The sequence below is a fragment of the Pseudonaja textilis genome, chromosome 9 (assembly GCF_049901715.1).
Source record: "Pseudonaja textilis isolate UNSWEBS1 chromosome 9, rPseTex1.2, whole genome shotgun sequence".
Lineage (NCBI taxonomy): Eukaryota > Metazoa > Chordata > Lepidosauria > Squamata > Elapidae > Pseudonaja > Pseudonaja textilis.
The window spans coordinates 16,178,861-16,192,375 of record NC_141998.1 but is presented as its reverse complement, the minus strand read 5'-3'; the positions used below and the strand labels follow the sequence as shown (position 1 = coordinate 16,192,375).

Genomic DNA, 13,515 nt, shown 5'->3' with positions numbered 1-13,515 from the left:
CCCTTTGGAGTCTGAATCCGAGAAAGAAGATGAACTGTTGACAGGGAGCAGGAGAGTGGCTTTGTTGGCTGTGGAGGAAACTGGGAAGGGCAAAGTCAGGCTGGGCAGAGCAGGGAAGTGGTAGAACAAGGGAGAGGGAGTTCAAAGGAAGACCAAGGCCCACCCCCTCTTCATCCTAGGCTAGGGCATGCAGGAAAGAATGGAGAAGAGAGCAACATGGGTTGTGTGGCTTATGAGGGAGGAGAGGGCCCTGATTCCCTTCACAAGGCACACCTGGGGAGGGAGTTTAAAGGAGAGGCAGTTGCAAGCTGCATTTTCTGGGAACAAATATTGATTTTGTCAAATGTTGGCTGCTGCTATCTGCGTTCCTGGCATTCTCCCAACTGGTTTGCCATGTTACTTCATCTCTTCTTGCTTTCTTGGATTCAGAGTTTAAATTTTTCTGTTTATAACATTTTGGACTGGAATATTTGCAGCCAAAGGCTGTTGCAGGTTTCTGGGAGAGTTTTTCTCCAAAACTGAAAGATAACCAAGACATTGGGGACAAAGTTGGAGCTAATAAAGGGACCCCTACTTATAATCTGGTTGGGTTGTCTTTGTGCCACACCCCAGGTCATCACAGACAGGTTGTTCCAAAGGGATGTACCATGATCAAGGAGATCTCTTTCTGGAGTCCCCTTCCCTTGATTTCTTGTGCAAGAATTCACAGCGAGATTGCTTCATGGCCAGAGAAGCAGACAGCAACAATATGAGTCCCAAAGATAAGGAGAACCTTTTACATAAATAATTTTTACATAAATAATTTTACATAAATAATTCCAAGTACCTGGAATTTGACTTCAAAGCCTACTGTCAACAAATGCATATCTGTAAAACAGGGGGTTTTCTGGTATTTTGGTTGGTTAATCCACAGGCAGTAGCATTTTGTACCAGTCAATCAATATCACAGTATAATTTGATGGAGAAAGGGGTGAATTTTGTGGGTGAATTTTACACCCTAATGCGTTGAGAGCTTACAGTCAGTTAAAAACCATGCCTTTGTTACAGTGCATCTCACAACTGTGTGGAACTTCAGCCTTCTTGCTTAACTGTCCTGGAATTTTAACCCCTCCCTTGGAAGGTGGGGTTCCTTTCAAATTGCAGCTAGAATTCCATCTCGTTGGACTATCAGGGCTGCTTGTTGCTTACATGGGTGGACATGTATCAAAGAATGTTTCTCTACCTTCTTCTCTTCTCCTATGGTCTCACTTCCATTTGAAAGACATTTGTTCTTTGGTCTACTTCTCTTCTGCAGGGAACCTAGATGATGGCCAAAATTCTGCTTCCTAGCTTTTTAGTTTTGCTTTGCTGTATTCTTGGTGAGTAACAATAACTCACTATGCCAACAATGACAAAGTTTGTGTTCCTTCTTTATTCTGCTATGGCAGGAAAGATGGATCTATATAGTTGGCCAAGTCATTCAGAGTGGTAGTAGTTATGGAAGCCATTTCCCCAAACACAACAGGAACTCCCACTCATACCAGATTTTAGCAGCACAATATTAATCTAGGCTTATCTGGTGAAGTAAATGGATTAAGTTGGTTTCTGAATTAGGGTTGGCATTCAACTACCATGCATAAACTCATAGCACTGCACTGAGGTTATGCTAGTTATATAACTCTGAGAATATGACACTGAAATAGTTAATATTTCATTTTAGATTAATAAAGGATTGTTTTTCTTCCTGATCCTGTAGTTGATGCCCTCAAATGCCAGGTGTGCAAACGCTACCATTCTACAATTGGTTGTATCAAAGGAACAGGGGTCTGTGTGGCTGAGCCTGGACAATTCTGCAAATTTGTTAAATATTATGCAAGTAAGTCCCCCACCCCAATAGATACATATGAGCGTTAATTTATACCACACTTGCTTATTGGTTAAGTTCATTGGCCTGCTTATATCCCATGATTTAGTTTGTCAACATACATCTCTTTGATATCAGCTAAGGCATAAATGTGATTGCTTAACAATCTCAAATTAGGTACTTTGTTACTTACAGATAACTGAGCATGCCCATTACCTTTCCCAAAGCTGCTCAGAGAAAAAAAAGCTATAAATAAATTCTAGTCATGTTTGGAACTGCTTTCACTACTCCTGGATTTATGATAACTTTGAAATATATATTCCTCTGTCCCATTGTGGGCTTTTTTTTAAAGAAAGAAGCTGTTTTAATTACCAAGGAGAAATTTAATATGATCTATGTAAGCCTTCTAAATTTGGCCTCCATCATTTGTTTTATGGAGTCTGCAATTGTGGGTCATGGCATCATGTAGGTAGAATAGAGTAAGATGAGATGGCTGGTCACTGATGCTATATTATGAATTCCAATAGAAGAGACAATATGTAGCTCAGGGCTAAACTGTGGAGTTCTTGGTGCTCTCTAGCTTTGTTGTTTGCTTGTAGACATTTCATTAACTGATTAATTAATGATATCAGTGCTAGTTGTGGGAGGGTTGTTTATATATGGTTGTTTTCCCTAACAGTGTGGGTGGAAGTGTGGCTTTCTCTTTAGTAGAAGGGTCTTCAAACTTAGCAAGTTTAAGACTTGTGGACTTCAACTCCCAGAACTAATTCCTGAGTTAACATAACGGGAGGACGAATTCTGGGAGTTGAAATCCACAAGTCTTAAAGCTGTCAAGTGTGAAGACCCCTGATTTAGTAGTTCCAATTGTTTCTTTGCTTGGAAGAGGTTTCATGATGAGTCTTTTTTTTCTTTGAGATTAAGCATTGGGAAGCCAGGGAGGTTGCAAAGCATAGGAAATGATTGCACAATAAAAGGCAAGGTCCAGATTCCTACACTGTACTCCTGAGCCATGGTATAATTACTACATCAACAACAATCACAAACATGAACTATGGGCAATTCTCTAAAAAAAAAAAAAAATAGGGGAGAGAATCTGTAAAGCAAATTCTCTCATCACAAAATGAATCAAAACAGGTGGAAAACATGCAGGAGAAGGTCTTTGTATTTGGCTTTGGAGAGGATGTTTTAGATTAGCTTCATCAGTAATTGCTTCATTCTGTGTGCACTGATTTTTTTTTTTTTAATTTTTCCACAGAGGAAACACCCCACACTGGTGAAAGAGGATGCACTGTCCCAGGGGATAAGTGCAATGTTTTGGAGAAAAAGGGAACTTTAATTACGGCAACAACGTGCTGTGACTTTGAAGACTTTTGCATGTATAAAGAGTCAGACATGAATACATTTGTAACTTGAAGAAGTGTTGTCTGATTCCTAGGATTGCCATCCTTAAATCCTGCGAAAACCCCTTTTCATCCTTCTGTATTGTGTAGGAATCAGCCTATGAGTTTCAGATAAAGTATACTGACATCAGTCTAAGTCTAGGTGTCGAGCCCCTTTATTATTACAGCAGAGATACATTTACAACTAGACTCAACTGCTCAGAATTTGAAACAATAAATGTGAAATAACTACTAAAACCTGGGCTGAACAAACTAAAATCTGAGTCTAGCATCTACCAGTTCAAAGTAGACTAATGAATGCTTGAAGGAGGTCACTGCAAGAAGAGAATTCCAAAACAAATAATGTCCACACAGCTTTCTAGCTACAGTATTACATCTCTCCTCCCATATGAGAGACCAAGATGGCATCCTAAGAGTTTTCCTAATTTTGTATTCACAAAAAAGCATCTTCTGAGATATACAAGGAAGAGGGCACTTCAGTCCAGATAATTGACCTATTTAATGTCTCACAGTTACTGAAACATCAGTTCTTTCATTTTCTTGGCAGAGATTTTTGAAGAACGTCTAAAGGTGACCACAGGGTTTAGAATCTGTGTTGATGCAGATGTTCTTTGATTTGCCTTGGAGCCATACCTGAGATTAGAAACAGAAACCTCTAATTAACTATCTCCAAGAATAACAAAAGGCATTGGATATTGATACTGTATGAAGAGAACATGAAATTCAGTCTTTAAATAGTGGGCCAAATCTATTCAAAATTACAGAATTCCTTCAGCAATGCTATGATTGACAAGGTTGCCAAATTAAAGAGAAGGTGCAGAAGAGAATTACCATCAGAGTAGATGGGGGAGAAGCATGACAATTTCAACAGTGTGCACGCAAATCAAAATACATTTTCACAATGCATTGTGACAACGAATTAAGAAACCCACAAGGCATGGGAAAATAGACATCATATATTAGTAAAAATGCTGAAGAGAAAATACAAACTTCATTTCAGAATAAGACGTAGGAACAAAATAGAACAGAAAAAAAGAAATGATGCTGGGTATAAAATTAAATTTTAATTAGCCACAGAACAAAGAGAGCAGGTTCTTAAGTTTTACAGGAAATGAAGAATTTTCTCAAATTTACATGGTAGATTTAAAAATTATCAATGAAAGAGGATTTAAGTTTTTCAACTAATAATGGAGCTCAAACATTAACAATAAATGTGAAATCCTTTTTAAACATTGAATTCAATAAAGGAAAAAAAGGGCTAGAGAAAGATTTAAGAATGAACCATATGGAAGTCTATCACCATCTAGTTGCTCAAAATGACATTGCTTCAATTGAGCTCTTCCAGGCCCTTCACGTATGGATGGGACAAAGGGACGAATATTTCCTATGAAGGGTCCAATCTTTTCAATCTTCCCGAATACTCACCGTTCCCTCTAAAGTGACCCTGACAGAAGAAGGTGACAAGAGATCTCGAATTCCATGACAATAGCTGAACATTAGTGAGCTATATCATTATGAATTAGCATCAGTCTGGGAAAGATTTTCATATTTCAGAGAAGGAGAGGGAGAGGGAGGGGGGAGGAGGTGGAGGAGGAAGAGGAGGAGAAGGAGGAATAGAGTAAAGTACAGTAGAGTATAGAGTAGAACAGAACAGAATAGAACAGAATAGAATAACAAGGGGCCTTGGAGATTTTCTAGACAACCCCTCTGCCCAGGCAGGAAACTCTACAGCATTTCAGGCAAATGGCTGTCCAATCTCTTCTTAAAAACTTTCAGTGTTGGAGCAGAAGGCGATCCAATCCATCTATTAATTTTATTTACTATTACTAAAATAACTGTGCCATCTCATCCCAAAAGCTTAATGCTGCAATCCTTTAACTGAAAACTGAAAAATATACAGGGGAAGGGGACTCTTACATTGCTTGCCTTAGGGTAATTCTAAGCAAAGAGAAGAAAGGCTCTCAATTTTTGATTTAGGCAGAAAGGTAAACAGGTGCATCTGGACAAATCTTGCAACCGTCCCACCCCCCAAAATCTGGTTTCTAATGATTGATTACTGTATTATGAAAAACTGCAGCCATGGGCTTCAAACTGGTATCATTAAATTAGCACAATATTGAGTTATGCATTCAGCCTTTCCATGCTTGCAACCCATAAATAACCAGTTAAATCCATTATTCCCATAAATCACCCTAGAGTCTACATCAGTGGTATCCAACCTTAGCAGCTTTAAGACCCATGGACCCATCAACTCACCAAATTCATGGTGGCTGGGAAATTCTGAGTGTTGATGTCTGCAAGTCTTAAAGTTGCCAAGGTTGGACATCCCTGGTTTTCTTCCTTCCTTCATTTACTCATTTGTCCAGAAGTTATGACTGTTGCAGAGGTCTCTCACACAGCACAACATCCGTTCTTCATAGTCGATGTCTCCCCTTTTCAAGTTACGGCACACCAGAGAACAACCACGTTTCACATGTGTCATCACAGAGTCTGGAAAACAAATTGGAGGAGAGAGAGAAAGAGAGAGAGAGAGAAGGAAAGAAAGATTTTATCTTTCTACTTACAGAGCTAATTAAAACTCAGAAACTTCAAATCCAGTTAGTGCATAAATCTGGATTTTCTGCCATAAAAACTGAATACGGTTGTCTCTTGGCCTCACTTTTGCTAATCAGTTGAGTGTAGCAGAATTTCCACAATCCTGAATCACAGGTGTTTTCCTCATGTGTGCAAACATTATTTCGGGCAACATTTTGGCAATGAAGGCACTTGAAAGATTCTACTATAAAGAGAAAACAGCATGCTAATAATAGATAAGGAACAAAAGTGAGAGTCAAAAATAAAAATAACAGAACCCATTTCAAAAATAGCATCTGTAAGCACAAATCAGGACAGCATATGGCTGGTAAATCAAAAATGGATTATCTTCTCTCAGATTCTAAGCCAATCTTCCTAAAGTTCAGGGACTGTGGAAGAGCCACACTCTTCTTTTCACCATCCAGCTGGTCAACCATCTATAGAATACTAGGGAATAGAGTGAGACCAGATGCAATGATTTCCGTCAAAAAAGATCTCTTGAACCTCCCTTTTCCAAAGTAGATCAAAGCTAATAAACCTACTGTCACTTTGATCATGAGCAAAACACAAAAAGCCAACACAAATCTTCAAACTCAGGGAAAAAGTAGCCAGAGGAAAAAATACAGTTGTCTTATTTTGGAGAAAGGGAAGAACAACCTGTGCATTTTAGTGTAGGACTTGAGTTTATTGTTAACATATTATCAGTGAGCGTGCTCATGCGATTTTATCATGTTCACCATGTACTTGAAGAAAATTGGAAGAACTGTTGCATCCACTCCCCCAAATCTTCAACCTGCCAGCATCGCTGAGACACATGCTGGTTGGGGGAATTCTGGGATTGAAGTCCTCACATCTTAGAGTTGCCAAGGTTGAAAAACCCTACATTAAACCAACTTCTACTATCTCCTCACATGCATTTTCTTCTGTTAGAGAAGGCATTTGCTGGATGAACCTGCAGAGTCATTGCAGATCTCCCTTAAGTGGGAAAGACAATGCTAGTTCTTGGAGAGATTGAAAACCACACTCACACCTTGTTTTACTTTTTCTGGGGCAGAGGGGAATATGCTTATAAGGGGCAGGTGAAATTGCTGATTGTGCCAGTTTTCTGCTGATGGACTCATTCTTTGGTGCTTATGTCCATGTCATGTGTTTCTTCCTCCTTGAAGGATAGGGAAAGTGTGAGAAATAAAGGAAGTGGAGAATCCCAGCCTTATGGGAGGAGGACGACAGAGGTGGTATATTCAGCAGATTCTAACCAGTTCTGGAAAACCGGTAGCAGGAATTTTGAGTAGTTCGGAGAACCGGCAAATACCACCCTTGACTGGCCCCACTCCCATCTATTCTCTGACTCTTGAGTCCCAGCTGATAGGCTGGCTCTTCTTTGGTTGCCCTGCACAGGAGAATGGAGCTGAAAAGCAGGTTAGTGGGGTGGGGAGGGAATGGGATTTTGTGGTAACCTTCCCCCAGGAGTGGGGAGGGAATGGAGATTTTATAGTATCCTTCCCCTGCCACACCCACCATGCCACGGCCACCAAGCCACACCCAAAGAACTAGTAGTAAAAATTTTTGAATCCGACCACTGGAGGAGGAGGAAAAACCTTTCTCAAGATCCTATGTAACAGATGGGTTAATATAAAAGGCCAGAAGCGCCCCATCCGTGCCACTGTATGCAACTGAATTACGTACAAATGAGCCCAATCCCATGTTTTCTTTTCCTTTCTTTCAGAATGCAAAAGGAACATGCAATATACCAAATGCCAGCCAATGCCAACAATTTAATGGAATAAGTTGGAAAGGACCTTGGAGGTCATCTAGTCCCACACTCTGCTCAAGCAGGAGACCCTATACCATTCCAGACTACTGGTTGTCCAATCGCTTCTTAAAAACTACACTGATGGAGCAACCACAATTTCCGAAGGCAAACGATTCCACTGATTAATTGTTCTCACTGTTGGGAAATTTCTCCTTAGTTCTAGATTGGTTCCCTCCTTGATTATTTCCCATCCATTGCTTCTTGTTTATGTGGGGGTCAACAAATGTGGACTTATATATTGAGAGTTAATGGCTTACCTGTTAAACTGACATTTTACAATTTGTCCTAGGAACGGAAGAGGCTTCATGTTCTGAAACTTGGATGTGAATGATTTATAATTCTTCAAAGAGAAAAGTGCTTGGAATGTACAACCATCCCTTTAGAAAGGTAAACTAATCTATCATGATTCCCAAAATCAGAAGAAGCCCTGGACTATTAAGTTCCTCCTAAAACCACTCCAACCATGCTAGCTAAATTGAGATTTACTGCTAGACAATAATAGCCTTTAAAATCTTCCATCAAACCTTCAGGCAGAGAAAGTGGTTGGATGGTTCTTGAATTTTCTTCATGGAAATAAGAAGAAACCAACCATCAGATGCAGGTTATATTATAAATTATAATTACATATACGATGGCTGCCTACAATATGTAAACCCAGGCATGATTTTCTTATTGATTCTGTCCTTTCAGGTCACCCAACCAGTATCCCAGTCTTTTTAAATAGAGCATTCCTTTTAACTTTCCAATTAAGTAAAGCAACAGTTCCATCTGATGATAGTCAACATCCTTGAAAGGGTTTAATATTAAAAACTAAAACAAAATCCTGCCCTGCACATTGAGAACAACCCTCTGGGTAGAATGAAAGACATGAGGAATCAGGAAGCTTTTAGGAACCTCAGCAACAGGAATCTCAACTGTTTGGGAGAAATTAAAGTGTAGGGTGTTAGTAAGTGGGCTGAATGAAGAAAAGCTGGAGAGGAGAAAAATAAGGGGAGAAAATACCCACTAGGGTTCACATGACTGTTCAATCTGCTTAAAAATAGTCAGCACTTAATAACACAATTCAATATAATATTAAATATTGCCACTTGTTGCAAAGAGGGCAACTTTTAACTGAACTTCACTCCACACAGTAGTTGTCCCTGAAGCTATATTTTGAAAATAGTTTGCCATGATTTTCCCCAGGATGTTTTTCTTGACTTCCCAAGAATTCCTAGGGAATCTCCATCCCCTCAATATCTCCTCTCTGCTTCAACCTACTTTGGCCCAAATTTCCAAGTACAAGAAGTTGCCTAAGCCAAACTATAGTGAATCACACAGAATCACAAGGCTGGAAGTCTTCTGACTGAAACCTGTGTCAAGGCAAACAGCCTTAGAGTACCCTAGTCAAATAGTTGTCCAGTTTATTTTTTGAAACCTCCAGCGATAAACACAATATTGTTTTGGTTCTTGTGCAAAAAGAGACCTTTATAAAAATCTTTAAGCTTTTGATAGGACTTTGGTTATTACAGTAATCATTTCATTTAACCTGAATTTGTGGCCTGCTAACCAGAAGAGGGCACTCTTGAATTATTATTATGGTTTTGAGAGGTAACTGGGACAAAATTTTAATATACTGGAGTGGAAAACTTAACTCAAGCTCAGTAAACAACCGAATAAAGATTAAGGACCAACTCATTTCAGGAAAATACTTTGAATTTTAAGCTGTCTGTAAGATTTAGTCCTGATTTCATTAGGAACAGTTCTGCGGAAATTAGGATGATGTGGTATTCATTCACTTCTGCTTCCTACTGGCACAGGAAAAACAGAAAACATAGTTCTTGATTAAAATCTCAGAAAGAATAAAGAAATTATTGGATGGATTGCTTTGTTTTTTCTACCATCAAAGGATGGAGCAAACATTGAAATACCTACACTATTTTTTTCTAAGTACATAATAGACCTGCCAATGCCTAACAGGTTTGATTTGTTGAAACTGGTTATTTGTTTGTATAATTTATATCAATTTCCAATGAATCTCAGGGCACTATCTGAATTTCTTGTGACCCGGTGTGGGAAGTCTTCATCCACCCACTTGTTGCTTGCATTTAGCTTTGGCACTTGTTTAGGTGTTCCTCTGTTTCTCTAACCCAACTCCACAAAATCTCCTCTATCTCAAATAATTATATTTGTGTATCAATAGATCTATCAAATGCCACATCAAGTGAATGAACGCCATATAATCCTAAGTTCCGCAAAACCAGAGATAAAATGGACAATAGTTGTTTCTATGAAAGATTAACAGGAGGCTACACAAGTATCTGCTTTGCTCAGACAGTTATTAAAGGTGAGCTGAGGAAGTAGAATAAGAATAAAAGTAGAAGAGTCCCCATGGATTTTACTCTGCTAGCTGTAGCTGAATTTAGGGGGTGGTACTCAACTTAGTTTCAAGGTCATTGAGCCAGTGCTGTCTGAAGACATTCCACAGTCATGTGGCTAGCAGGATGACACAGATCATTGTTACCTTTGCACTGAAGCTGTACCTATTAATCTACTTGCATTTACATGCTTTTGAACTGCTAGCTGGGTGAGGATGGGAGCTCACCCTATCACGTGGCGCTCAGGGCTTGAACCTGGGCTGCTGGCTTTCCAGCCAACAAGTGCAGCGTCTTAAGCACCAAACCACTGCACCTCCCTATAATAAGACTAGCAAGGACAAACTTGATGGAGGATGCTTACCTGAGTATGTTTCAAAGGAAGAATCTGAGAGTTAACAAAATAATTGCCAAAATGGAATAGTCTTCTGAGTGCGGCCCAAGTCAAAATATCAGTGATGTGGGAGTGTGCCTTAGATTTCAAAATATTTTGTTCTTGAGACAGATGTCTCTCATACGATCTTCATGAACCTAAACTAAGATGAAAGCCCTAGTGATATCACATGAGGGATGAATTGATTAACATCTCAGCTAAGGATAGCAGGTTTTTAGGCATCTAATCTTTCCTAGATGGGCAAATGATATCAACAGATGGAGCATAAATCAACTTAGGCCTAAGGAATAAAGTATGGTTTTGCAACTCAGCCTAATATTTATTATAGGAAAATAAATGTAAACATTCATTGGTCTTTATATTGTCTTAAGCCATAATGATTAGTTTGATTTCAGTTCTTCATGTTGGGTAAACCCAACCATCATGCATTTCAAACCTTGGTTTATAGCTTAGTGTGTTATGATAACCCCATCCATTGTGATTTATTCACTAAACCAGGTTTTAACAGGAAACGTGTGAATTCTCCTATGCCTCCGTGTCTTCTTCTAGATGACAATGTTTTCAAGATCCAGCAAGGTTGCATTACCAACTGCAGAATTAAAGTGAAGAGATCCCATTTCCTCCAGGAAGAGGCTTTATGCTGTAAACAGAGAAGCTATAATACCTGTGATCTCTGGCCTAATACTAGATCTGTAGTTCAACTCCACAAAGGACCATGGGAAGAAGTTGCTGGATTAGACCAAAAGGCTGCAAAGCAGAACATCTGATTTTTTTTTCTCCAGCAGTGGTTAACCAGATATCACTGAAGATTTCACAAGCAGCCAATGAGCTCAGCATTCTTCTTCTACTGTTGGATCTCTCTTTGATAAGCTTCCACCTGTTACTTCTTGTCCTGCTCTCAGGTGCTTTGGAAAATAGGTTGAGCTCACTTCTCTGTGACAGCCTCTTGGATAATGGAAGACTGCTATCATGTCACCCCAGTCCTTCTCTTTCTTCGACTAGGCATACCCTGTTCTCACAATCATTCATCGTGTACATCAGTCTCCAGCCCCTAACAATCCTTGTTGCTCTTCTCTGCACTCTTTCTAGAATCTCAACATCTGCTTGTGCTGTGGTGACCCAAACTAGATGCAATATTCCCATAATCTTTCACATTCTGGGACACCTTGATGAGATTGGACGAAAACTCCCAGGAATTACAATTGCATGAATATGTAGCACCTTCCAGTACCTCTGGTGGACATTAGCCAAGGGAAAACTTCTCTAGAAAATTAATAAATCAGTTCATTTTTCTGAGCCAGCTCATAAAGTATTCTTTGTGTCCGTGAGAACCTGTCTGAAAACTTCCATTTAGATTAGTACATTTCTTTTTAAAGATATCCAAATTCTTGATATACAGCATAGCACTCCATCCAGGTGGGGTGGTGCAGTCTAAGTAAATTCAAGGATACTTTTCTGGCACTCAAAACATTTTGAAAGTATCAAGACAAATGTTTTTAGGCCCTGTAGCCCACCCAAGTTAAACTGGAGAACTAAAGCACATCTAAAGCAAAGATGTGATGATTTTGATGATTTCTGAGCCAAATTTAACAGTGTACCAGGAATTATGCCTCTCCTTCAAATGTAGAAGCTGGTCTTCCAATTTTGGGCATGATGTTTATTATCTCTTTTCCATCTCAAGTTATCTAATACAGAAATTTATTTTTAGAGTCCACTGTTGCTCTATGCTGCTGCATGTTATATTCTTTGATGGTAAGCACATATTCTGTACTTCTGCAATTTAGCAGACTAAGAGTATTTCTGCTATATAAGGTGATGATTTTTTAAAAAATTATGGGCTCTGTCTCTCCCACAAGTGTTAAACAGTTGTTAGATTTTGAAGGGGGCAATGAAAACGACCTTCTGGGACACATTCAGGTGAAGTTCAACACAATATGCTAAACTCAGGTTAACAAAATACAATTGTTGCATCCATATACAATGTTTGGCCCCAACATGTGATGGTTTAGGATGATGGCCTAATTTGTATAGCAAGCTAAGGCAATTGCTGAGTTGCCTAAAACTAAATGACCAATTACCTAGCCCCATTTTAGCTTGTTTACGTTTGTTGTGTGTACTCAACTTCTGAATTATAGACTCAAAAGGACAGTCTTCAGATCAGCACTGCTTCATACCTGTACATAAAGGTCAGAAACAAACATTATATACTCACCACTGTTGAACTGCTAAGTGTTATCAGTGTTAAGCTTAAAAAAACTGGACTGAATTATTGAATAGTTAATAGTTTTTGGCCCTATTTGATCTGAGAGGTGAAGCCCACAAGTCTTAAAGTTGCCAAGCTTGGAGAGCCCTGGTGTAGCAGCAAACTTTCTCCATTCTTGCTATACGGCTGTTTTCGGGTGGTGCACTTCCTCTGATTTTTCCTACTATGGGTATTTTTTCTTCTTCTCATTTTCCTTTGGCAAACAAAGGCATTTTGTGACAGATGAATGATTTAACAACCAGAAAAATCTATGCCTGGGAATGAGATGGTTTTACGAAATGGAAACAAGAATGAGTTCAGTGCTTGCTTTTCTCCCTTGTTTTTATTTTGTTCTGAGACTTTCGACACAGCTACGGACTCCAATAAACAGGGCATGTTACCCTTTGATGAGCTGAAGTGGTTGGGATTCAAAAAAGAAAAGAATGGTGCTCCTGGGTTCGGATAACTTCTCTTCAGCCAAAACTTTTAAATGCTAATGATACAAAGAGAATAAATGAATAAATAAAAGAAAATGGAACTTGTCCCATTCAAGATGGTCAATTGGAGTTCTCTTCCACGGTAAAAGAGAAAATAATCTGGCAGCTGCTTGTTTTAAGAGAAACCACATTTTCTTTTATAACTTTGGTTCCAGACTCACACATGCTCAGACAGCTACATTGAAATGAAGCATATAATACTGAGTAATATTATACCTATTGACTTCAGTGAGTTAGTTCCAGTCTTCTGAACCTGCCATTTGCCAGATGTGGTGAGTCCTATGACTTCCAGAACTCTGACAGTCACTGTCATAGAACATCTGGAACATTTGTTGAGGGAGAAAGGCTGCCGTTAAATGTTTTTATACAATCAAAATTTCATGAATCCTCTCTGGAGT

The 13,515-nt window shown here is 39.1% G+C and overlaps 1 protein-coding gene across 1 annotated transcript in view; it reads right to left on the bottom strand.

Annotated features, from left to right (window-relative positions):
- Window positions 1–5,026: 5,026 nt before the first annotated feature.
- The window catches only part of LOC113447681 (uncharacterized), a 31,936-nt gene continuing 23,447 nt past the window's right edge, over window positions 5,027–13,515 (bottom strand). The window contains exons 2-3 of the mRNA XM_087938758.1: window positions 5,903–6,113; window positions 5,027–5,733 (exon numbers count right to left, since the gene is read on the bottom strand). Of these exons, the coding sequence (XP_087794884.1) occupies window positions 5,594–5,733; window positions 5,903–6,113 (351 nt within the window). The 3' untranslated portion in view covers window positions 5,027–5,593. The remainder of the gene's footprint in view (window positions 5,734–5,902; window positions 6,114–13,515) is intronic.